Genomic DNA, 22,712 nt, shown 5'->3' with positions numbered 1-22,712 from the left:
GAAGACCTTATTCAGGGAATTCCAGTCTCCAGCTAAAGCTGTGGGTTCTATTATCACACAGAGAGACGACGGAGAGTGAAGGAAAACTAGCAATCTCTGCCATACATATGCAGCTGGCTCTGAAGTACAAGAAGGTGAGGCCACTTTTCAGTGGAGCAGGAGAGGTGTACATATGGGAGTAGGGAGTTGGGAATCAGTGTGAAGAATGAAGAAAATATCTGAAATAGCAAATACAGAAGATGCTAGGGAGTTGCTAGTTGCTGAGAGATAAATGTCTTTATTTAGTTCATTCATTCCTCAGTTCATCCCAAAGCTTCACACCTCCCCCTCCCCCTGTCAAAATAAGTCGCATATAGCAGGGGCCCAGAAACAGTGGTCCCGCCCAGTCTCCACCACCTCCCCACCAGACACAGCACTGGAGGGACACGTCACTTTGAGTGAAAGCCATGTATTTCAAACACATTTAGGGGCACATTCTTTTCAAACTAGAAACCCCACTAAGTGAAACAGGCTCACCCATCCATTTAAACCTGTGCAACATTTTGGGTGCCTCCTTAGAGCATTTAAAACCCCTGTTTTAGATAAGCCCTTCTCTCCAAATCATTAGAAACCTTCCAGCGAGCTAGCGGCCTCTACCTGAATGCACATGCAAAGATTTCACATGACCGACCTCTATCCATTGCGATAAACAGTCCACAAAAGTAAGGCAACTGGGGGGAATTACAGAGGGAAAAGCATTTATTAAAGTTACAATAGCATATCAAAGATGTCCATCGTATTTTTGAAAGCTCTTAACCAGGCACGAGTGTGGGAACAGTCACGGTCCCGGCAGCTGCAGGCAAGCACGCGGTCGTTACCAAAGGAGAAAGGAAAAACTGAGGGCTGACGGTCAGCATTCCCTTCAGCACATGTGCAGGCACATGGGCCCTGGTGCGTGTCACACCTCACGTGCCCAACACCAAGGAGAAGCAGCGGGAGCTGTGCAAACACCGCGGGGCAGAGTGGGGCACTGCTGGCTGAATTACAGCAGCACACTGATTTTACACACACAGGACAGCCATGTTCACAAGTACCACACTCAAATGGACTTAAGCACACGCGAATGGTCCTTGGTAGAGATCTGAAATCCAAGAAATAAAAAAAAAAAAACACTCCCCAGGCATTTCAAATACTAAGCAATTACACGTGAAGGCAACAGAAGTCACTCGTCTCCCTAACTCCCTTCTCCACCTGACTGTCTCCCTAGAATTCATGGTGTGTATTCCGAACATCACTGTACTTCAAAATCCACGTGTCCTTCCCATGGAATTCTCCTAGGACATGATCCCACTCACCATTTGGGTGTGCATGTCAGTTACTTTATTCCACATCAAGTGAGTCAGGCTGGGGGTGGGGGCGACAAGGGAGGTGAGACACGGTGAGCGAGGGAGAGGGGGGTCAGTGGCCAAATGAGGCACCTCCAGGAGGGGTATCGGGGCTGGCGGGGAACCCAGACCACTCAGGACTGGTCACTGAGTGCTGAGCAGGTGGCCAAGGGCACAGAAGCAGAAGGCTGCAGCCCCTGCGCCAGGAGACCCAGCACTAGCGCCATCGCCAACATTCGGGGCGCCTCGGGTGCCCAGGCCTGAAGGCAGGGGCAGTCTCACTGGGAAGGCTGCACTAACTTCCCAAGAGTGTCCCTCAAGGTTTCGGGGTGGCCGGAGGCCCACTGCCACGGGGACATTTGCTCTGCGGTCTCTGGGACACAAGCACACACTTCCCACACCTCACACACTGCTCTCAGTGCTGTTCTTGGACCACCAGGCAGAGCAAAGTCTGGGATACCCTTCAGCAGTGTACAGGCTACTTTACGGCTCCGAGAGGGACTTCTCAGCAAATAAACGTACCCTATGGCTAGACTGTGGGTCCCCGAGGCTGGATTTTAGAGACTGGCAAACTTAAAAAGAAATTCTGGGGTTTAACAAAGGGCAGCCAACATTTTATTCTGCAACCAAGAGCATTTTTAAAAATAAAAATATTGCCCTCTATTACCACCTTCCTTACAGAAAAGGACATTTTATCACCTCAACTAGGAAGGCCATAATCTCAGAACAAAAGGCAACCCTTTAAATTGAACAGACTTGACTTCCTGTATTATCTCACACATGTCCTCACACTTCTGACGTGCACAGAAGGTGCACGCCCTTGGTCCCCGTGACTCCTGCTGCCCCTGGGCACGAGGCCACGCGGACCACCAAGGGCATGGGCTGTTCCAGCACCATCATGGCCTTGAAGGCACATCCACTTAGACGAGGGATGACAGTCACAGGACAGCAGTTTACATGTCACAGGGACGGCTCGAGTGCAGAGTGCTTTCACAGACGTTCTCCAGTGTCCTCAGAAAAGCCCCGTGGGAAAGGCAGGGCCGGACCCCGCCCTGACGAGGAGGGCAGCCCCCACTGCCCACGGGCCCTGCTCGAAGCACGCGGAGCAGAGCGCGCTGACCTCTAAGGCCGGTCTCCCTTTGCTCAGTCCTAACCTGTTCCCTGCTCTCTACCTCTGCAGGAACCTTCTATTTGAAGAATTAATTCATGGAGGAAACGGGAAGAAACGAATGACAGCACTTAGGCCTGATAACAGAAATGCAGTCAACAGCAGAAAACTGCTCATTGTCCTTTCTTCTTAAAATTACCTGTTTACCAGTGCACATTGACTAAACTTACCAAATGGTAAAAGAGAGCATCAAAACTAAGCATCGCGGCCTTAAAGCCTTTCTGTGACAAGGCAGGGCATAAATAAGCAGATATGCCAATAACGTAAGTCACATGAGAAGGCACAGATATGTAGGACATTGATGGGCTGTGGAAACATACTCAAAAAACCCCACCCAGGATGCCAAAGCTGAATTCTCAGAGGTATCAACGCCGCCCCCACTGCACGCCAACCCCCGCCCACCTGTGCACAGCAGCCAAGGCCCAGAGCACAGGACTCTGTTCAACAGCTGGCAGGCACCCCAGCAGTGGCAACAGTCAGGACACTCATGGGAGCCGGCTGGGGGGACACGCGGGTTCCTTCCCACTGGTCCATCATGCCCCTCCCTGGGGAGTGCTCTGGGGCGACAGCCTCACCAGGTACCACATTTCCTTGCCACATGAGACGTCGGCAGCCCGCAGCTGAGAAACATGATTTTTATAAAGTGCTCTGATGGAGAGAGTTACTCCTTCCTATTCTGAACCCCATCTCTGCAACAAAAGGAAAAGGGAGCCACAGTGAAGTCACTCAGAACAAGAACGGCCCTAAGCAGCTATCTATTCTATTTTCAGATTCATGTTTGGCAGCTATGAAATTTCAAACTAGAGGCTGAACCTCAAAGTCGCTGGGATTCTGAAAAACAATCCCTACGGCTGGCTGGACAAGGAGAAAGCCAACCTGTCTCTGCTAAGGGAGAGCTGAGGCCCGGCCCCTGCAGACCGGCCCCGAGCACAGCATGCTCTGGGGACACACCAAGGGGCCCCAGTCCCCGGCTCACCCTCTCGCCAGTCCCACCACCTCGCGGCCAGCCCTGGGCAAAGCCCCACAGTGAGGACGAGCTCAGGCCGTTCCTTCCAGAGAGACCCTGGAAAGAGGGTCCCATCCCCGGGAAACAAGCCCTGCTTCGCTGGGCGGAGGAGCCTGACGGCTGCTCTGCTGGACCAGCCTGGCGTCCTCGCCTCTGCACCGCCCAGGGCGGCCCTGACAGGGCTGGGCCCCCTGCACCGCCAGCATTCCCAGATGCTGCTCTCCACAAAGTCTGAGAAGAGAGCCGCTCTCCTACCCAGGCTCCTACAGAAAATACCCAGCAGTGCACACCCAAAGCATCCTACGAGTCTACAGCTTGGCTCCCCTGAAAGGAACCGAAGACAAAGGGCAGCAGAAGAGGTACAGGAATTACGGTGAACTAACCACCACTCCCCACCCTCCTCTCCCAGCCCGACCAAGGTGACAAGCCACCACTTACACACCTCCAGGGACCCGAAGCCCCTCCAGTGGCCCAGTCCACCTATGAGTGGCTCGAACCTTCCCTACATCCAGGGAGAGCCCTGCCTCCCTGCAGCTCCTGCCCCAGCCACAGCCCCCCTCCTCGCTGTGGGTCTGGTCCCACCACGAGTGCCACAGGGAACACACTGAACCCCCTCTGGGCAGAAGCCCCTGCAGCACTGGCTCTGGCTGCAATGGCGCACATCGGCCAGCCCCAACTCCCCTCCTAGTGTGGGGAGCCCCTCCCGACCACCTCAGGGCCGCACCCCAGGCTCCCCGTTCTCCAACCCTGGGCCTCAGAAGCTGTCCCACACCCACACCGCGGCCTCCAGCGGCTGCATCTTCCCCTGAATCACCAATGACTCTTCTCTCCTCGGATCTCAAACGTGCATATACCGGGCAGCCTGGCTTTCCAGCACAAGTCCACATGACACATGAGGTGGGGTTTAGAATGCCATCCTGAAGTCACAGAAGATGGTGACCAGACACTGCCTGTCTGGTCGGCAAAGACACATAATGATGTTAATAAATAAACCCATATAATTAGTACAACTGTTACAAATTAGATTTCTCTCACTGAAGAAAATTTAAACATAGATTTGTAATCTGCCCATTTCTAAACACTTCTAAAGGTCAGAATCACCATGGATCCAACACAACGATCCTGAGGCCTCAAACCCCAAACGTGGTTTCCCTGGAAACAGGAGCTCTAAAGAGGCAGCTGCTGGCCCACCTGCAGACACAGCCCACACCTGGCTGCACAGCCCAGGGAGGGAGGGAGCCCTGCCCACAGCCCGGGTCGCCAGAGCTCAGTTCTCTCACTCACCACCACCCCCAGCAGGCCCAGGGAAGACTTCTGACCTCACTGCTATCCCCTTCCTTAGGTTCCAGGACCAGCTATCCAGACATCTGGTCCAAAAGAGTGAAGAGCAATCAACCAAACACCAGATGTTTTGTCCACCGGACACCAAGCGACTGAGAGCTTAGAACCATCCAGAAGAGGGCTCACTCTTCCCCTGTCTGGGACGTGCAGGGACTGGTTAGAGCTGGCAGTGAATGCTGATGGACGGTCCTTGGTCCAAATGTAGGCAGTCAATTACTGGCTAGTTCAGTGTGGGCCTCCTAAAACCAACCACCCGTCTGGAAGCTCCGCAAAGTGAGATGGCAGAGGACTCATGAGACCCGCTGGCGTGATGCTAGGCACAGGTAGGAGTCAGAACAGGTGCAGCGCTGCCGAACTCTGAGCGTTACCTAAAGAGACTGTGAAGAAACGCAGGCCTTGACTTTGGGATAATAAGGCCAACCCACGTGGGTAGGAAACCATCCCTGAATGAAGACAATTTGACACTCCCACCACAAGGAGAGTAACACTGAAGTGGCGAGGAAAGCCTGTGTATATGATAAAAGTCAAATGTCTACCCCAGGAGCAGGGGGAACAGACTAGCAAGTTCACAAGCTGCATCTCTGTACTGTACTTTTATACCAAACTCCCTTTAATCCAACCATTAAATTGAGAGGCAAACACAGAAGCACAGTTCTGGAAAGTGCTAGTTCTCCCCGCTAGGGTATCAGCAGGCCTCCAACCTCAGCCCGAACTTGCCCTCGTTTCAAGGCCCATTTCATTAATGCTCAACAGCGCAAATCCAAAACACAGATATTGAGGAAGAACAAAATTAAGTTTTGTAGGAGCCTCTCAGCTGGTACTGACCCAAGGACCATCCAAAGCCCCAAGCACCTGAGATGGGATTACAGTCCACGAGAACAAGGCTGATTCTGCTTTACCAAAGCCGAACAGGACCTAGCCAGCAGCCCAGGATGCGGCTCCCAGGGGCACGAGTCGGAGTCCATGCTCTCCGCAGCGGCGCCCTCGTCCTCACCGCCGCCCCTGCGCTCTACTCCTCTACTCGTAGAGCAGAAACCTCTTGACAGCGTCCGGCAGAGGCAGTGAGGGGATCAGGTGGAGCCGGTACTTGCCGAGCGCTCTTCTCACGGCCACACGGCACAGACTCAACAAGGTCCTGGGGACACCTGGAAGCCGTGGGAGGAAAGGGAGAGACAGAGGAAGGTGGTTAACTGAGTTCCTCTCCCGACTGGAAGGACCGAAGCTGGCTCTGACAACAGGTGGCCCTGCACTGCTGCTCGCTGCCAACTTCCCCACGTTAGAGGAGAGCGGGCTCTGGTAGGAGAGGCCTCAGCGGCACCCCCGGCTGCAGGAAGGCTGAGATCTTCATTTTCTGGGGCATCTGCTCACTGTAACAGCACGTCCTTGACTATGTTTAATTCCCTTGACAGGGAGATAAGAGCTGACCCCGACAAGTGTGAAACACAGACCCTTACGCTCTGTCAGCCTCTGCTCTTGGTAATCCCAGAAGCTCCAAGAGGGTCTGGGGAGACGGGCCGAGCAATACATGAGAGGGCAGGCTGACAATTTTGCTCTGGGTCAAAAAAGCCCAGCCACAACTCTGCCTCGTGCAAAAGGCATGGATGCAGGCAGCTTACCTCCACCTGCATGGCTCCACTGACACTAACCAGCTCTTCTGGGAAAGCTCAGCAGGGGCAAGTCTACTGATGGGGTTACGGAAATCCAGGAACAAGAACACAACAAACAGAAGTTCTGCAAGAGGTAAGGGACTGGGGAAAAGGCTGGCACTCAGATGCCCTCAGACCCAGGCGGTACTGGAGCCGGGTGAGGGCAGGTCACAGAGAGGGCCCACGGTTGGCTTCTGAGTCCCAGAGAGAGGACAACAACAAGACCAAGGCATGGATCACCACAAACCCCCAGCCATCAATTTCATTCATTTCCAGAATCGTTCTTTATAAACAAGCAAGCTGTAGGCTTTATTCTAACAAAAATGAGACTTAGCACGCAATCCAAAATGACGGTATTTGAGTGGAACTCAAGAAAGGGAAGTGAGGAGCCCTCGAGAAGGAAGGGCTTGCAATTTGTTGTAAAGCCAATACTTAAAAGCCATAAATATATGAGTGAAAGAATCTGGGATTACAAAGCAGAGCTAAGGGGTAAAGATAATACAATTCTAGGAACTTTGAGAACATGTACTTTTATATATTTCTTGGTATCAACGCTTAGTGTCTAGGAATTTAAAAAGAGAAGACTAATCTGGAAGACCATTCTAGAAAATTCTTAGTCCTAACTGAAGGTTTTGACCAAGCACTTAGCGGGAGATTTTTTTTTTCTTAACTGTTACAACTTGGTTCATTCAACTGACCTAAAGAGACCGTCAATCAGAGCTGAACTAAGGCCACTTACTTCTGGCCTCTTTGAAGACCTGCAGTGCCTCGGGGTCCACCTTCCTTCTGCCTCTCGACTCTGGGCCCAAGGATTCCCACTTCACCAGGTTCAGGTTGGCTCCGAACTCTACGAGCAGGCTAACGAAGGCCGCCTCGCAGCCGTGACGCAGGACCGCATCCATGACGCACCCGGGGGAGCCCCTGCAGAAGCCCTGCGTGTTGACAGGACCGTTGCAGTTGAAGTCAGGGTTTGCCCCAGCCTGGAGGAGCAGCTTGAAGCACTGGAGGTTGTGGTAGGCCGCGCTGATGTACAAGGGGCAGACCACCAAGGAGGTGAGGCGCCGGGAGAAGGGGGGCTGAATGTCGGGAGTCAGGTGGTGGTTGACATCTACATCGGCCCCATACCTGCGGGGAGACACGGACAGTCAGACCTTGCCGGAGGCTAACCGCAGGCAACAGATCCCTGCAGCACCCTAAGGAGACAGGTCTGAACTCCACGGAAGCTTGGAATGTGCTCACAACAAGTAACTCATCGGGGATTTCTTGCAAACCTTTGAAGATCCGATAATTCCACGGGTATTTCAACCATTTCAGAGCAAAGAAAAAGAAGGAAAACTTCCAAATTCATCTAATGAAATTGACAAAACAATAATCCCAAAACCTGAGAGAGGCCACATCGTAAAGAAAAACCACCAAGTAATTACACTTATGAGTATTAACTTAACAACCTTCAATAAAATGTTAGCAAAGAGAATCCCAAAACATTAAGAAAGCACTATACAATGACCTCATGGGGGTGCTCCAAGGATGCAAGGGTAGTGTCTGTATTAGAAACTATTAACATAATCCATCATATTCATAGAACTAAGGGGAAAATCCATGATTATCTCTACAGATGCAAAAAAGGCCTAGGACAAAACTCAACACTTATGCATATTTTAAAATATTTAATAAAACAGAAAGTGATGGATATTTCCTTAACATGATAAAAAATATTTCCTCAACCCAGAAGTTAGGAGCTCACCTGCGAGGGGGGAAAGGCTAGCAACTCCGCCAGGAGCAAGACACACTCTCCCACTCGCAGGCCCACTACTTTTAAAGGCATTTTTTTTTTCTTTCTAAAGTATTAGTGCAAATAGACAAGAGAAAGCAATTAGCTGATTAAGACTGGAAAGGAAGAGGTAAAACTTTTCCTATTTTCAGAGCATATGACTATGTCTGGAAAGCCCTAAATAATTAATGAAAATACAATTAACAAGCAATCAATTTATTAAAGTAGCAATTTGTGAAACCAACAGCCTACATGTATACAAACAGAAACAAATTCAAAAATAAAAATGAAAAGACCTCATTTCTGATAGCAAAATAAATTTTAAAGTGAGATATCTAAGCATAAGCTTAACAGTAAATGTAAACATCTGCAAGAGGAGAATTATAAAACCCCACTTAAAGTTACAAAAGTAGACCTACGAACATAGAAGGACACACACCACAGTCTTGGATATGAAGACTCAACATCCTTAAGATGTCACTTTTCCCTAAGTTTATTATATAAATGAAAAAACTTTTCCTAAAACTAGATGAGTTGATTATAAATACAAATAAGTAAAAATACTGTGGAGCTACCATGAGTTGATTATGAAGTTCATTTGTAAGATCAGACAGGAAAAGATGTAAAAGCAAAAATTTTTAACATGAAAATTAAAGAAAAACCTTGGCACAGCAAAAAAAAAAAAAAAAAAAAAAAACAGCTTAAGTAAAGTAAAACAATAAGTGAAAAATTGGGGGAAATATTACATAGGGTTAATATCCTTAATACATAAAGATCTCCTAAAAGGAAAAGATCAGTAGCCCTACAGACAAGTGAGCCAGGGATGGATACAGACACAGGCAAGGGGCTCTTAACCACACGGAAGGAGGCTCAGCCTCACTCATAACAGAAATACAAATTAAAACTGCAGGGAGATACCACTTCTCACCTATCAGATTGGGGAAAATCCGAAAGTTTATTGACCAGGCTTTAAAGAAAGAGGAAGTGTTATTCATTTCTGGGGGCCATGCAAAATGGAGCAATCCCCGCAGAGGGAAATCTGGCGACAGCATTTACCTCTGACTCATCAGTCACACTTCTTGGAATCTATTCCCAAGATACACCTGCAAAACTCTGAAAAGATGCATATGCAAGGCAATTCATTAAAACATTTTCGTAACAGCTGAAGGCAGGAGACAACCCCCAGGTTCATCAAGAGGGGACTGGCTGAATGAACTGTGGTCCATCCACATGAAGGTGCCCGGTACCACTGAGAAGGAACGGGCGCAGTGCTAGCAGTGCTCTGGAGTGACCTCCAGGACCCACCGTTTAAGTGAGAAAAGCAGGACCATGAGCATGAAGTACGCTAGTGTTTCTCCTGGGGAGGAGGCTGCAACATGAATATGTACATGACACGCACCTAGATACATACACAGTTCTGCTCACTTTCTAACAACGGGAGGATAAACCACAGAAGTTTTTAAGTCGTTATCTATAGGGCAAGGACGAGCAGTCAAGGACAGAAGCAAGACTTCTTTTTATATACTTTGTTTTATAGATTGGGCTTCGGAACCATGTAAATATACATTGTAAAAATTAAATAAATAGCAATCCCTAAAAAGTGAAAGGAAAAAACAGTGCAACCCAGCTGTGTGTCCAGCTGGTGCCGTCGTGCTCTGCCGGCCAGGATGGCTCTTCTTTTCAGGCAGACTGAACAGAACCTCCAGAGTAGCCAGACCACTCCCTGCATCAGAGTCATCTAGAAAGACTAAGACAGGAAGCACAGCAGGGCAGCTCCATGCAGCCCCCTGGGGTGGGGGCACTCCCCCGGGCCCCTGAGCTAACCTCCACAGTGGTCCCGGACTGCTCGCCTTCTGACTCCCAGAGACAGCCCAGGAGTGAGGCTGACTCTCACACGGGGCGGGTGCAGGAGCCGCCTGACCAGGAAGCCTCATTCTCCACCAGAGCCAATCACTAAATGACAACCTGCGGCGTCCCTCAAGGGACCTGCTCTTGTCACTGCCCTCAGGGACGCCCAAATATATGGCTTTCTATCAGGCATTTAGAGTTCTCCCAGGCCAAGCACACACTACTCATTGGGTCATTTTACTCTAAGCAGGGCCCCTGACCACAGCAGGGAGGGCAGCCTGGCCCAGGGTATCCGAGTCCTGGCCAAAAGAGGGTGCCTGCGAAGGACGCCGCCTGCACAGGGGCGGCAGCACAGGAGGCTGCTTACACACGGAGGGTTGGCAAAATGAGTACATTAAAAGTAAGGGGAACCACGTCTCTCAATGTCGGAAAAGAATAATAAATTAGGAAAGAGAGAAAATAGGATGACCCCTGTGGTGTTGGGCTGGATTAGAGGCATCGGGGCGAACGCTTCAACTGTCACCGTACAACTGATACAGAAACGTAGCCAGCAACATGTGCACGCGGCCTCAGCTCCGCCCAACAGCAGGGCCTGAGAACAGCGGCGTCTCATAAGCCATAAGCACCCTCGTGTCCAGATCTTGGTCTTCAAACACCACTTTCCGTGGAAAGTCACTGGAGGAATGACTAATTCCAGGGCTGAATCAGGTAAAGTGCATATGAGTCTAGAATATCTTGATAAAGGAACCACTCAGAGAATGATGGGGACGCAGCAAACGGGCACAGAGCTGGCGTGATGGGGCTCCCTCTAGCCAAATCTGAGATGGTTTGAGCATCAAAATAAGTAACAATAATAATGGATTGTAACTCCACAGGAAACTATGAGTCTAACATACATAAATGGATAAATTAAAATCCTGATGAGGAATAGGAGATATACATGGTTGCAAAGTACCTATCCACCAAATATTTACTAATTACAGAAGGAAAAAGAAGAGCTTTGTAAGAGAGAAACCTAGCAGACACCATCTTAATCAAAAGATCAGAGTGAACATCAACAGCATTGGGACCAACTGAAATCCTGTGCAACCTGATAGGCTGTAACGAGAACAGCACAGCCTCACTTCCGTGAGGCCACGGCCCAAGGTGCGTTACCTGACTCCAGTCTAAGTAAACATCAGACAGCCGGCACCTGTTTACTTGAGTGCCCACTGCCCTACAACCTGAAATGCCTCACAAATCTTGTCATCACATACTTCATCTGGACTAGGAAATGACAACGCGTAGCAAGTGATGATGGGGCCTGACATGCAGGCGTCCAGGCAGAGGGAAGAGCATTGTTTTCCAGGCCTTAATAAAAATGGCTGGCCAACACTCACAGCCAGCAATCACGTTATATCACCTGTCTCTTCAGCACTGTTCCAAGTATCCAAAGGAACTTCCCCCTAGAACTGACACCCTGCCTCCCAGCAGCACAGACCTGAAGAAGAGGAAGGATGGGCACACCAACCAGGGAGCTCACACAACAACCTGCTTCCCCGCCGATGCCACACAGCATCACCACACACGGCAAATACAAGTATCACCCATTCTCCAAGATACTCCAGGAGTGACGAGAGGAACATTCTAAAACTCATACCAAACCAAGCAGAAACTAGTATTTCACTTCATACACTCAACCAATTAAAAGAACTAGATTTCAAGCAGTGATTTTTTTTTCCCCTCTTTATTCTTAGCAATGTGTCTTCCAAAATGTTTGTAATTTTGGGCGGAATGACAATCTGGTATTAGCTGAGCTGTGGGAAAGACAGCCCTTCAACCACTCATAAAAATCTACTGGATGGGGTCCAGTTAATTTTAATCCTGAATATTTTCCAAAATTCCCCTACTGCTTTTAACATCACTGGCAAGGAACCACTGGGACAACTCCATAAATCAGTATAACTTTTGCACATACAGAAATACCACTCCTCACTGTTTAAAAAAAAATCAGCAATATATATCAAGGGAAATCAGAAGTAACAAAGTGGAGGTTACCTGCAGAGGAACAGCAAATCACAACAAAGCAGAGCCCTGCCTACAGGGGTCAATGACTTAGGGAAGGCAAGAGTTGAGTTTAGATTATATTTAGATTATATTATCTGTTCAGTAATTTAACCCTATTTTCCAAAAGTCAATTATCTGGTAATTTAGAATACAGAAAACCTTTCAATAGAATAATATATGTTCTTGGTACCTCATTATAAAAGTAATGTCCTGTGCTCCAGCGGGAGAATAAGAAGCCTCACTAATGTTTTCTCAAGAAGGGCATCTGTATGTGTACTTCTGAAAGTCAAGCCTGCAGTTAATTCAAAGCAGTTGTGCATCATGAATTGACTGAAATGCCCAATGGGATTTCTGGACCAAGATGAAATTTCATGGATTGACCCTACTGAAAACCATTTCCAAACTGATGACTTACAATCTCCAAGATGCAAAGATACAAGACTAAGGTGGCATAGATTATCAGGCTAAAAATCCTTAAAAAGAAGGGGAAAAAAGCATCACATCTTTATCACCCTCTAATAAAACCACCATATTAACCTTCACCTATCTTTCCAATAGCCAAGTCCATAGCCATTCCATAAAACCTTTTGATGTAGTAAATTCATCCTCAGCACCTAATTTAAAATCTATGTTCTGCACTGGGCAGGGGGAAATGCCAGGTCCGGGCTTGTCAGACCACCTCAACGGCTATGATCCTTCCCAGCACTGACAATCAGCTACCTAAACTGCACTCGGTCCAACCGCAGAACCGACAGCCTCCAGAGAGGAAGGGAGGGAAAAAGCATCTTTGGTAGAAAAAAGTCATTGCAGACACGGGAATGAAAATGCAATCTGGTTCAAATTTTTTAAAAGGTAACCATTAGGACCATTAAAATAAGACGATAAACCATCTAAAATAATAAAAAGGGAAAGCAAAGAAAACGCAGATCATAGAACACAGACAAAAAATAAAGGTACAGTCAAGAAACAAAGAAAACAAAAATAGATCTGACATCAGCTATGGCGATGAAGCTAACTGTATTAAAAAAACTCCCAGACAGTCAAACAGTAAAAGTGAAGAATTACGTCGACCCATTAAGATTAAAACTAAACGTTACAGAATGCTGCATCAAAGAGCCCTCAGTGAAACCAATGGTTCCCTTTTGTTTTGATAAAGGGCATAATCCCCAAGCAAGAACTTCTATGAGCCAAATTAGCATCAAAACGTGTTAAGCAAAATTATTAGAAATACAAGGGGAAACTGATAAATCACAGCAGAGACTGGAGATTTATAGATTTCTCTGAATTTTGGGCAGATCCAACGGTTAAAAATGTAAAAAACAAGAGAGGGAATCTGCAAAACGTTAAGTGAGGTTTGTAATATGCAAACAAAACACCCATGGTCGTGTACTTTGTTACAAGCACCCACAACAATGTAGTCTGACATTTTAAAAAAGATTTTTTTTTAATCAAAGAAACTTCAACATGGAAATTATACGGTTCGTATTATCTGAGCACAGTACAGTAAAATTAGAAGGTCACAGAAGTTCTTATTAAAACTTTTTCCTCCATAACTGTAGGAGGAAATCAGTTTCAATCATACCTATTTAAAAATGAGGAAAAAGCTCAGCAGACATAGCCAAAGCTACGGGCACAGAAATCAGCAACCTTGAAAGTTTACGTTACCGATCAAGAAAAAAATGAGTAAGCGTTCAACTCAAAAAGTTGGGGGGGGGGGGGGAGATAAAATTGAGAAAAACGGGAAAAAATCAAGATGAAAATAGAAATTCTTCAGTAAGCAGAAAAATAAGAGAACTGATAAAGCTAAGCAGCAGCTCTTTGAAAAGACTAAGAAACCAGACAAATCCTCTAACAAGTCTAATTGGAGAGAGAGAGGGAAAAGCAAATACAGAGAGTAAGGAATAAGAACGGGGCTGGGGAACCAGCAGACCTGGCACGTCCCCGGTGGTGGCCCTCTCAGGGCGATGGTGGCCAGCCTGTGCAGTACTGACCTGATGAGGGCCTTCAGGATGTCCGCCCTGCCCACGCGAGAGGCGTGGTACACAGGGGTGCTGCGATGGTGCCGGCTTCCATTGGGGTCGGCACCAGCCTCGAGGAGGATCTGGGCACTCTCCAGGTGCCCATTCACTACAGCTACGTACAGAGCCGTCTGTCCCTTCACGTCCACCAGATCCACCTCGGCCCCCTTCCGGATCAGGAAGTCCACGCAGTTCCCGTGGCCTGCAGTGGCTGCAATGCGCAGGGGTGTGCAGGGGAGCCAGCCACAGCACCAGACAGACTTCTCGTTGATGCGGCTAGGAGAGAACACCGGGGAGCCAGGCTGTGGGGGGTGCCGGGGACCCACCAGCTGCTCTGCCTCCCCCCACGCGGGGGCTTTGAAGCACAGAGTCGGAGGGCAACCTCTGCTTTACTAACGCATCCAGTGTGCTCTGTTTCCTGAACTGCTTTCACATACTTACCCTGCTGGATCCATGCCTGCCGCAAGCAAGAGATAAAGTGAGAGCCCCGCGCTACAGATGAGGAAACTCGAGGCACAGGTAGACTGCTGAGCACTAGGGCTAAGATCTCGAACTGCCTGAAATACACAGTGGGTCCCGGTTCCTCCTTCAGCTGTGAACTTGCTTCCACTGGCCAAGGAGGCCAAGGAACGCTCCAAGGACTCAACACCAAAGAAACAGAGCAACAGAAAAATATTAAGAAACCAGAGATTCACTGAACCCAAGGATAAGAAGAAAAAAAGTACCTGAAACAGCTATAGGAAAATACTTGGTCTAAGACCTAGCTGAGCTCTACTTTGTTCTACTGTTATAACTGAAAACTTAAGGTTTCCTTTAAACTTGAGTCATTCATATTAAATATTTACACACAGGCAGAAGACCTAAACAAGCAATTCTCCAATGAAGACATATGAATGACAAATACGCACATGAAAAAATGCTCAATATCACTATTTATCAGAGAAACACAAATCAAAACTACAGTGAGGTATCACCTCATACCAGTCAGAATGGCCATTATTCAAAAGTCCACAAACGAAAAATGCTGGAGAGGCTGTGGAGAAAAGGGAACCCTTCTACACTGTTAGTGGGAATATAGTTTGGTGCAGCCATTGTGGAAAGCAGTATGGAGATTCCTCAAAAGACTAAAAATAGACTTACCATATAATCCAGCAATCCCACTCCTGGGCATATATCCAGAAGGAACCCTACTTCAAAAAGATACCTGCACCCCAATGTTCATAGCAGCACTATTTACAATAGCCAAGGCATGGAAACAACCTAAATGTCCGACAGATGACTGGATAAAGAAGTTGTGGTATATTCAGACAGTGGAATACTACTCAGTCATTAAAAAATGACAACATAATGCCATTTGCAGCAACATGGATGTCCCTGGAGAATGTTATTCTAAGTGAAGTAAGCAGGAAAGAAAAAGAAAAATACCATATGATATCATTCATATGTAGAACTGAAAAAAAAAAAAAAGACAAATGAACTTATATATAAAACAGAAACAGACTCACAGACATAGAATACAGATTTGTGGTTGGCGATGGGGGTGGGAAAGGACAGACTGAGAGTTCGAGATTTGCAGATACTGACAGGTATATATAGAATAGATAAACAAGTTTATACTGTACAGCACAGGGAAATATATTCAACATCTTGTAGTAGCTCACGGTGAAAAAGAATATGAAAATGAATATATGTATGTTCATGTATGACTGAAAAATTGTGGACACCAGAAATTGACACAACATTGTAAACTGACTGTAACTCAATTTAAAATAAATAAATAAATATTCACACACAATCTATCTAATTTTAATTTCTCTGTATGACAATCCTTTCTGGAATTTAAACAGGAATAGCTGTTCTGATGAAACAGTGCTAAAACACTAGAAGGGAAAGAAGAAAGAAATCTATTCCTGTAGTGTTAGAAGTACTTCTTTTGGGAACTATCCACAAAAGTGGCATTAGTTTTAGTGTCAATACACAGGCATTTCTTCTATCAGCTCACTGCCAGCCAACCCTGAAGGGGAAACAGAAACAGAAAAAGCCCAGAGGAGTTTCTGGTTCCAGGTGAGCTCCACATCTGTTTGGGGTGCCCATCCTAGACACACAGGGAGCAGGAAGGCTCTCTGTGCTCCCGCAGGTGTCTCAAGTGGGGAGAAGTAAAAGATTCCAACGCTTGAGCCAGTTTGGAGCAACTCGCAGGATCTGGCAAGGCGACAGGCAGGGCATCGTCAACAAAAGGAACAAGAAGGTGGGCACCCAGCTTCTCCCATGGGGATGAGACAGCTGGCCTGAGCCCCAAGCCCTGGAGGCAGGTGACTGAGAACCCGAGAAGCCAGAGGAGAGTGTGTCAGGGACAGTGTACAGGTTTGGTATGTCAGGACATCTGGACCCACAGGGGGATGACAACGAAGATAATTAAGGAAGGAGAATTTACGGATACAGCTTAGGATAAAGAGCCAGAAGAGGTACCCATCACGGAAGATGACACCCAGAGAGCAGCAGGAGTTGCTGGAGAATGTAAACTTCAATGACAGGATGGACTTGAACTCGGGTCTCCCGCCCGCACTACCTGGCGATCTCCTACAAGTCTGAGCATGAGTCCCTCAGTCACCTCTGCCCTGTCCTCTAACACTGGGAAGCATCGGGGTCTTCACCAGTGAACCCGAGACGGCCATGCCTCCCTCCCGGATCAGTCTTAGCTTCGTGCAGACCCACAGGGGACCAAGCACAGGGCCGGTCCAGGGCCGCGCTGCTCACCTCCGGTAGCTTTCCTCTTGCAGCAGGGTCCTGAGGGTCTGGAGGTCCCCCACGTAGGCCGCGTCATGGAGCCGCGTGTCCTCACAGTGCTCCAGCGGATGGTCACAAAACTGCTCCCTCAGCCACTCCTTCAGATTAGGACCTGCGCTGAAGAGAGGGGCACCTGTCAGCTCAGGCAAACCTCACCAATGCCTAACGAAAGGGGCGCCATTGGCAGCGAGCCCTTCCTCTCACAGCTACTCTCAAGAACAAATCATTCCCATGCTCCAGAAACTTCCAGAGCACAGAAAAATACAGGAAGTCTGCCTTAATGAAGACAGCACATTACTGACACCAAATCTGACAACTATAAAAACGTTGGTGGGGTAGGGAATAACGAGCCAAAACTACTTAAGAATAAAAAAGATTCTAAATAAAATATTAGCAAAGTGAAATTTTAAATACGTATCAAAAAATCACCATAAAATCATTCTATTGCAAAAATGTTTTAATACTGGGAAAAACCATATAACCATCTCCTACATTACAAAAAGACACGAATTTGGCAGAATTCAACAGCCAAAATAACACTACTACTGGCAACGTGAATGACTCTACCGTGCTGATCTGGGTAATGGCCACGCCACGGGGGAGTCTGCGAGAGGGACACATCTGACTGTAAGCTAAGGTAGGTGCACTTTACTGAATACAAGCTGCACCTCAGTAAAAAGGAAAAAAATTTAAATATCTGCATACAAATAGAAAGCCAGCCCTATATGATGAAGACTGGAAAACTGGAAAACAAAGAAAAGAAAGTAAAAATAAATAAATAAATGATGAAAACCACACCATGTGCTGGGATGAGAATCCACGCTAGAAAAATGCTAAATGATACCAAATAAATTAAGATGTTTAACAAATCTCTTTCAGGTTTTTACATGAAGTGTGACAAAAATATTCTAAAAGTTTATTTGGAAATATAAATAAGAGTAACTTTTTTTTAGTACATCTATGAGAAGAGGCTACCTTACTAGAAAATAGACATTATTATCTCTCTTCAGAATAAAAAGATAAATAAATCAAACAATTAACTGCCCAGAAAAGAGCTTATTATAAATAGCTCAACATTCCAGAAAGGGGCATGGAAATCAGCGAGGAAGGGCAGGAGCAGCTGCTATAAGCTGAATGTCTGTGTGCCAAGAATGTTGGAGTCCTAAGCCCAAGGCGATGTGTTAAGAGGCAGGACCTGAGTAGGTGATTAGGTCATGAGACTGGAGCCTCCGTGAATGGGATTAGAGCCCTTAACAGAAGAGACCCTGGATAGCTCCCCGGCCCCTCCACCACATGAGGACAGAGCAAGAAGGCGGCAGCCTGTGAAGCAGGAAGCAGGTCCCCACCGGACGCTGAATGTGCTGGCGCCCTGGTCTCAGACTTCTCAGCCACCAGAGCCATGAGAAGTACGTTTCTGCTGTAGACGAGCCGCCCGGTCTGTGGAATTCTGTTCAGTATCCTGAATGGACTACAGCAAGTACTGGTGACCCCTGAACAATGCAGGTTTGATCTGCAGGAGACACTCATATGCAGATACTTTTCAATAATAAACACTACAATGCTGCACAGCCTGTGGCTGGTTCAATCCGTGGATGCCCAGGGACTTCAGATGTGGAGGACTGCCGAAAACTTACGTGCAGATCGACCCCGAGTTGTTTAAGGGTCACCTGTGGTCAACAAATGTGTACAATGAGATAACTACAGCTGACCCCTGAGTAACATGGTCCAAACTACGAGGTCCGTTTACACACAGATGTTTCTCACTAAGTACACACGACAGTCCTACACAACCTGCAGTTCGCTGAGTCCTTTGACACAGAGCTGTGAACACGGAGGGACAACTCCAAGGACAGGGACCTGTGACTGTGCGGAGGGTCGGCACCCATAACCCTGTGTTGCTCGAGGGTCAGCTGTAATTGAGTTCCCCACCTCACACTAGAGCCCAAAATAGCTCAAGATAATTAAGAGTTTTACAGACATAACCAAGCACACAGGGACACAGGGAAGAGCAGGAGCTTAGACTGCATTCATTCAGTCCCCATGGAAACACACCGCCCTCGAGTGTGACCAAGCACAGTTTAAAACACACCCTTCCACGGGTGGACTCTTGTCAACGCTGAAGCTGTTTTTTACATTCAAATCAAATCTCTTTTGAGTGCCTACTGTATACAAACAAAGCTGAGCCACAGTACAACCGAGGTGGTAAGTAAGCTTCCCCAGACTCTGGGATTTACAGTTCCTTGATAGAGGTAAGACACAAGGGCCACAGGCAGATGAGCAGGGGAACAAGAGTTCAGAAACACATGGGTGACTCGAGCTAACCCCACAACCAGACCTGCAGCAGATCCACAGGGCAGGGCCACTATGCCAATCTGCCTTCGGTAGTGAGCCTCCACTGTGGCTACCCTACAGTTTCACTCCACAGAGTGCAAAAGTTCCAAGTAGGAGTGAGTAAGATTCAGAAGGTGGAAGGAGACTGCCAGAAAAGCGGGAGCCGTGAAACTTTTGCTAAGTAGCCCTCGAGGCCTCCCTTTGCTGGCCCCTCTTCAACCCACCACCTGGCCCAGCTCAGCACAGCCTCCTCTCCCCCAGCTCCAGATCCAAGACAATTTCAAGTTTGCATTTTTCTGACCAGCTTCTCCAACAACACAACTTCCCAACATAGCACTTAAGCTTTAATTGTGGCTCCTCTACTCCCAGGCCTGCAACTTGCTAAATAACCACTATTGCCTGGGTGTTAAAAAGAGCACCTGGATGTAAGGCAGACTCAGTCTTCCTGCCACAAGACTCTCCTCCATACTGAGAAGCAGCTGTCAGTCCTCCTTCTGCCACTGAACACCTCTCAGTCTCACATGAAATGATGGCCTGGACCCAAGGTCCTGGCTGTCCCTGGGATGAAAGTCAATACCAACCAAAGCCCAGGATGGAAGGGGCTTTGTCTGGCTTATTTTTGTTCACTGGGGTATCTCCAGCCCCAGTAAGGTTCAGCCAATGGTAGGTCCTCAGTAAATGTTTGCTGAATGAATAGATGGAGGGAGGGCTGGATGGATAGATGAAAAAACGCTACTTGCACGGGTCTCCAAGTCAACCTTACAGCTTAAATTATGGCATATTTAAGAGTTAGAGTAATTAACTTTGGTGGGGTATCTCTTCTCCAGAGACACAGATGTGAGTGTAACAGGGCAAATTCACACACACACACGTTAAGAGGAAGCCTCTCCCGAACGCGGGCAAACGCACTTTCCCCGCAAACTCACATTTGCGTAGTAGGACTACCTCAAGGTGGAGACCCTTAGTCAGAAGGCTGCTGTGGGCAGCGGCTGTGAGCCTTTCCAGCCGCCTAAACCAAACTATGTCAGGACTGCCTCCTCCGCCGGGGGGCAAGGGCCGCTGGACATGCTGTGTCACCGACAGCTCGCTGGGGAGGCGTTATCGCGTCCCTCGCCTATGCCTGGGGGAGGGGATGCACCGGCCGCAGCAAAGGCACCCGCCCTCCCGAGGGCGGCCCTCCGGGGGCCTTCCGGACGGGTGTGCTCGGAGCTGGCGGAGGTCCTGTTTCCACAGTTCGGGGCCCAGCGAACCCCTACAGGCTAACGGGCGGGCAGTCACAGTGCAAGTTCCACAGGAGAGGAAATCGGCGCGAAGCCGAGAGGAACACGGCGAGCCGCGCCGACCCGACCCGCGGCAGCGGGGCGCGGCTCCGGGCCTGGCCGGCCGCGGGCCCAGACGCAGGGCCCGGCCCGGGCACAGCCGCCTCGGCCCCCGCCCCTCACGGCCCCATGGCCCGGCGGCCAAGCGCACGTTACCTGCGGACCCCGGTCCGGCCCGCCCGCCGCCCTCCGCCATGGGCGCTCCGGCCTTCGGCCCGTCAGCAGCCCGCCCCCTCCCCGGCGGCGCCGACCGGAAGCAGCGCGGCCGCAACCACTTCCGGCGCCTTCGGCAGGTGGGCTGCGTCGGGGGCGCGGCTTCCGGCGGGCGCGCTTCCCTCAGGGGCTGCTGGTGTCTCTTGCCGGGCGCCCGGGCCTCCACCTCACGGTTCTCCTCCCGGCGGGAGGACGAACCCACGCCCGCGCCGGGTCGCGCGCTGTCGGGGTCGCGTGCTCGGGGGCAGAGGGTGCAGGCTCTCGGGGGCGCGCGCCGTCGGGCCCCCGCCAAGGCTGTTTTTCTCCGCAGAAGAAACTGAGAAGTCTGGAAAAACTCGCTCACCTGGAGGGCGGGGCCTAATTTGCATGCCCTGAGGACTCTGGTTGGCGGGCCGGCCCCGCCCCCGCTGAAAGGGCGTGGCCTTCTGCCTGGAGTACGCCGGCGGGGCCGCCGGAGGTTGGCATGCGGGTTCGAATCCCGGGAGATCCAGGCTGATGGGGCGGGCGTCTGGTGGGAGTGCCGGCGAAAGGAGGCCCGCACCCGGCAGCAATGGCTCAGCTCTGGTGTTTTCCAGGAGCAGCCCCGGGAGAGCGTGGCCGCGAAGGTGCGCGGACTTACAGCTCTGTTCCTTGCAACAAGTTCTGTTGGAGAGGCACTGCCGGGCTGGGCGTATATTACTGTGGTATTAGGTGACGGCTCCCCCAAAATTCCTTCCATGAAGATCTGTCAAAACACAAAGCGTTTATTGAATAAATTCGTGAACAAAGGAATAACTTGCACACTCGTTAAAATGTTGTCAAACCACTTGTACTGAGTTTTGGTTTGTAAGCATGGATTCCTTTGGCTCCTTCCATGCGCCCCACGCAGTAGAGAGAAGGCTTTTGCACGAGGTGAAGGAGGGCTCCAGCAGACGGGCAGGGAGGGGACACTGAGAACAGGTGAAGAGCGGGTTCCAAGCTTTCGAGGTAGAGGAATTAAAGCTACAGCATGGGACCCCACCCCCACCCCAACAATCATGTGCGTGACCCGCAGGCCTGCCTTGTGTTGTAAGGACTAGGCTGGAGTAAGGAGAGCCACGCTGACGGGAACTGGTGTCCCCAGGAGGATGCTCAGATGCACTGGGGGCACCAGCTGGGCTGCAGGGCAGGCGGGCCCGCGGGCGTGGAGGTGGAGCGTGGGGGGGAGGGGCCTCCTGCAGCTCTGTTTGGATTTGATAAGGGCAGAGAGCACCACTGGCCTGAAGGAGCGGAGTGCCGCCCCCAGCGCTGCAGTGCCCGGAGCCGGGGACGTGCCCCGCCCACCTGCACCAGACCTGCACGTGGGGCCTGGGAGCCTGAAACACACAGACACCGGGAAACAACCCAGGTGTGCATCAGCGATGAACGGCTAAACAGTGTGGTCTAGCCATATGGTGGGACATTATTCAGCCTTAAAGGGGAAGGAAATTCTGACGTGTACTACAGCATGCCTGACCCTTGGGGTGTTACGCTCACTGAAGGAAGCCAGTCACAGAAAGACTAACACTGATTCTGCTCATGAGGCTCCTAGAATAGTCACATTCATAGAGACAGAAAGTAGATGGCGGCGCATGGGTCGGGGACTGAAAGTGAGGAGTTAGTTGTTTGACGGGCACGGAGTTTCAGTTTGGGAAGATGATAAAGTTGGAGAATGGTTGCACGATGATGCTAATGTACTTACTGCTGAACTGTACGCGTAAGATTAAAATGGTAAAGTTATTAGGGATATCTAACCATAATTATAAAAAAAAAAAAAAAAAACCGCAAGCCTGACCCCACCCCCACTCCAGAGATGCTGATGCAGCTGGTCTAGGGTGTGGGCTGCACATCAGGATT

The 22,712-nt window shown here is 49.2% G+C and overlaps 1 protein-coding gene across 1 annotated transcript; it reads right to left on the bottom strand.

Moving 5' to 3' along the window:
- Positions 1-257: 257 nt before the first annotated feature.
- Positions 258-21,146, bottom strand: ASB1 (ankyrin repeat and SOCS box containing 1). The gene is made up of 5 exons (XM_032480671.1): positions 20,802-21,146; positions 16,966-17,107; positions 14,182-14,484; positions 7,265-7,650; positions 258-6,024 (listed from the first exon to the last, which is right to left on the bottom strand). Exons 1-5 carry the CDS (start codon positions 20,839-20,841, stop codon positions 5,897-5,899), a joined length of 999 nt encoding a protein of 332 aa, XP_032336562.1. The 5' UTR covers positions 20,842-21,146; the 3' UTR covers positions 258-5,896.
- Positions 21,147-22,712: the final 1,566 nt, after the last annotated feature.

This window comes from Camelus ferus, chromosome 5, assembly GCF_009834535.1.
Source record: "Camelus ferus isolate YT-003-E chromosome 5, BCGSAC_Cfer_1.0, whole genome shotgun sequence".
Lineage (NCBI taxonomy): Eukaryota > Metazoa > Chordata > Mammalia > Artiodactyla > Camelidae > Camelus > Camelus ferus.
The sequence above is the reverse complement of the archived record's forward strand: the minus strand, read 5'-3'. Positions and strand labels throughout refer to the sequence as shown.

Bases quoted from the DNA above. Each gene is read 5' to 3' on its own strand.
- ASB1 (XM_032480671.1), bottom strand. From the start codon at position 20,841: ATGGCGGAGGGCGGCGGGCGGGCCGGACCGGGGTCCGCAG. The intron at 17,108-20,801 runs GTAACGTGCGCT...TCTTCAGCGCAG, and splicing joins GGCCGGACCGGGGTCCGCAG to GTCCTAATCTGAAGGAGTGG. The intron at 7,651-14,181 runs GTCAGTACTGCA...GTCTCCCCGCAG, and splicing joins ATCCTGAAGGCCCTCATCAG to GTATGGGGCCGATGTAGATG.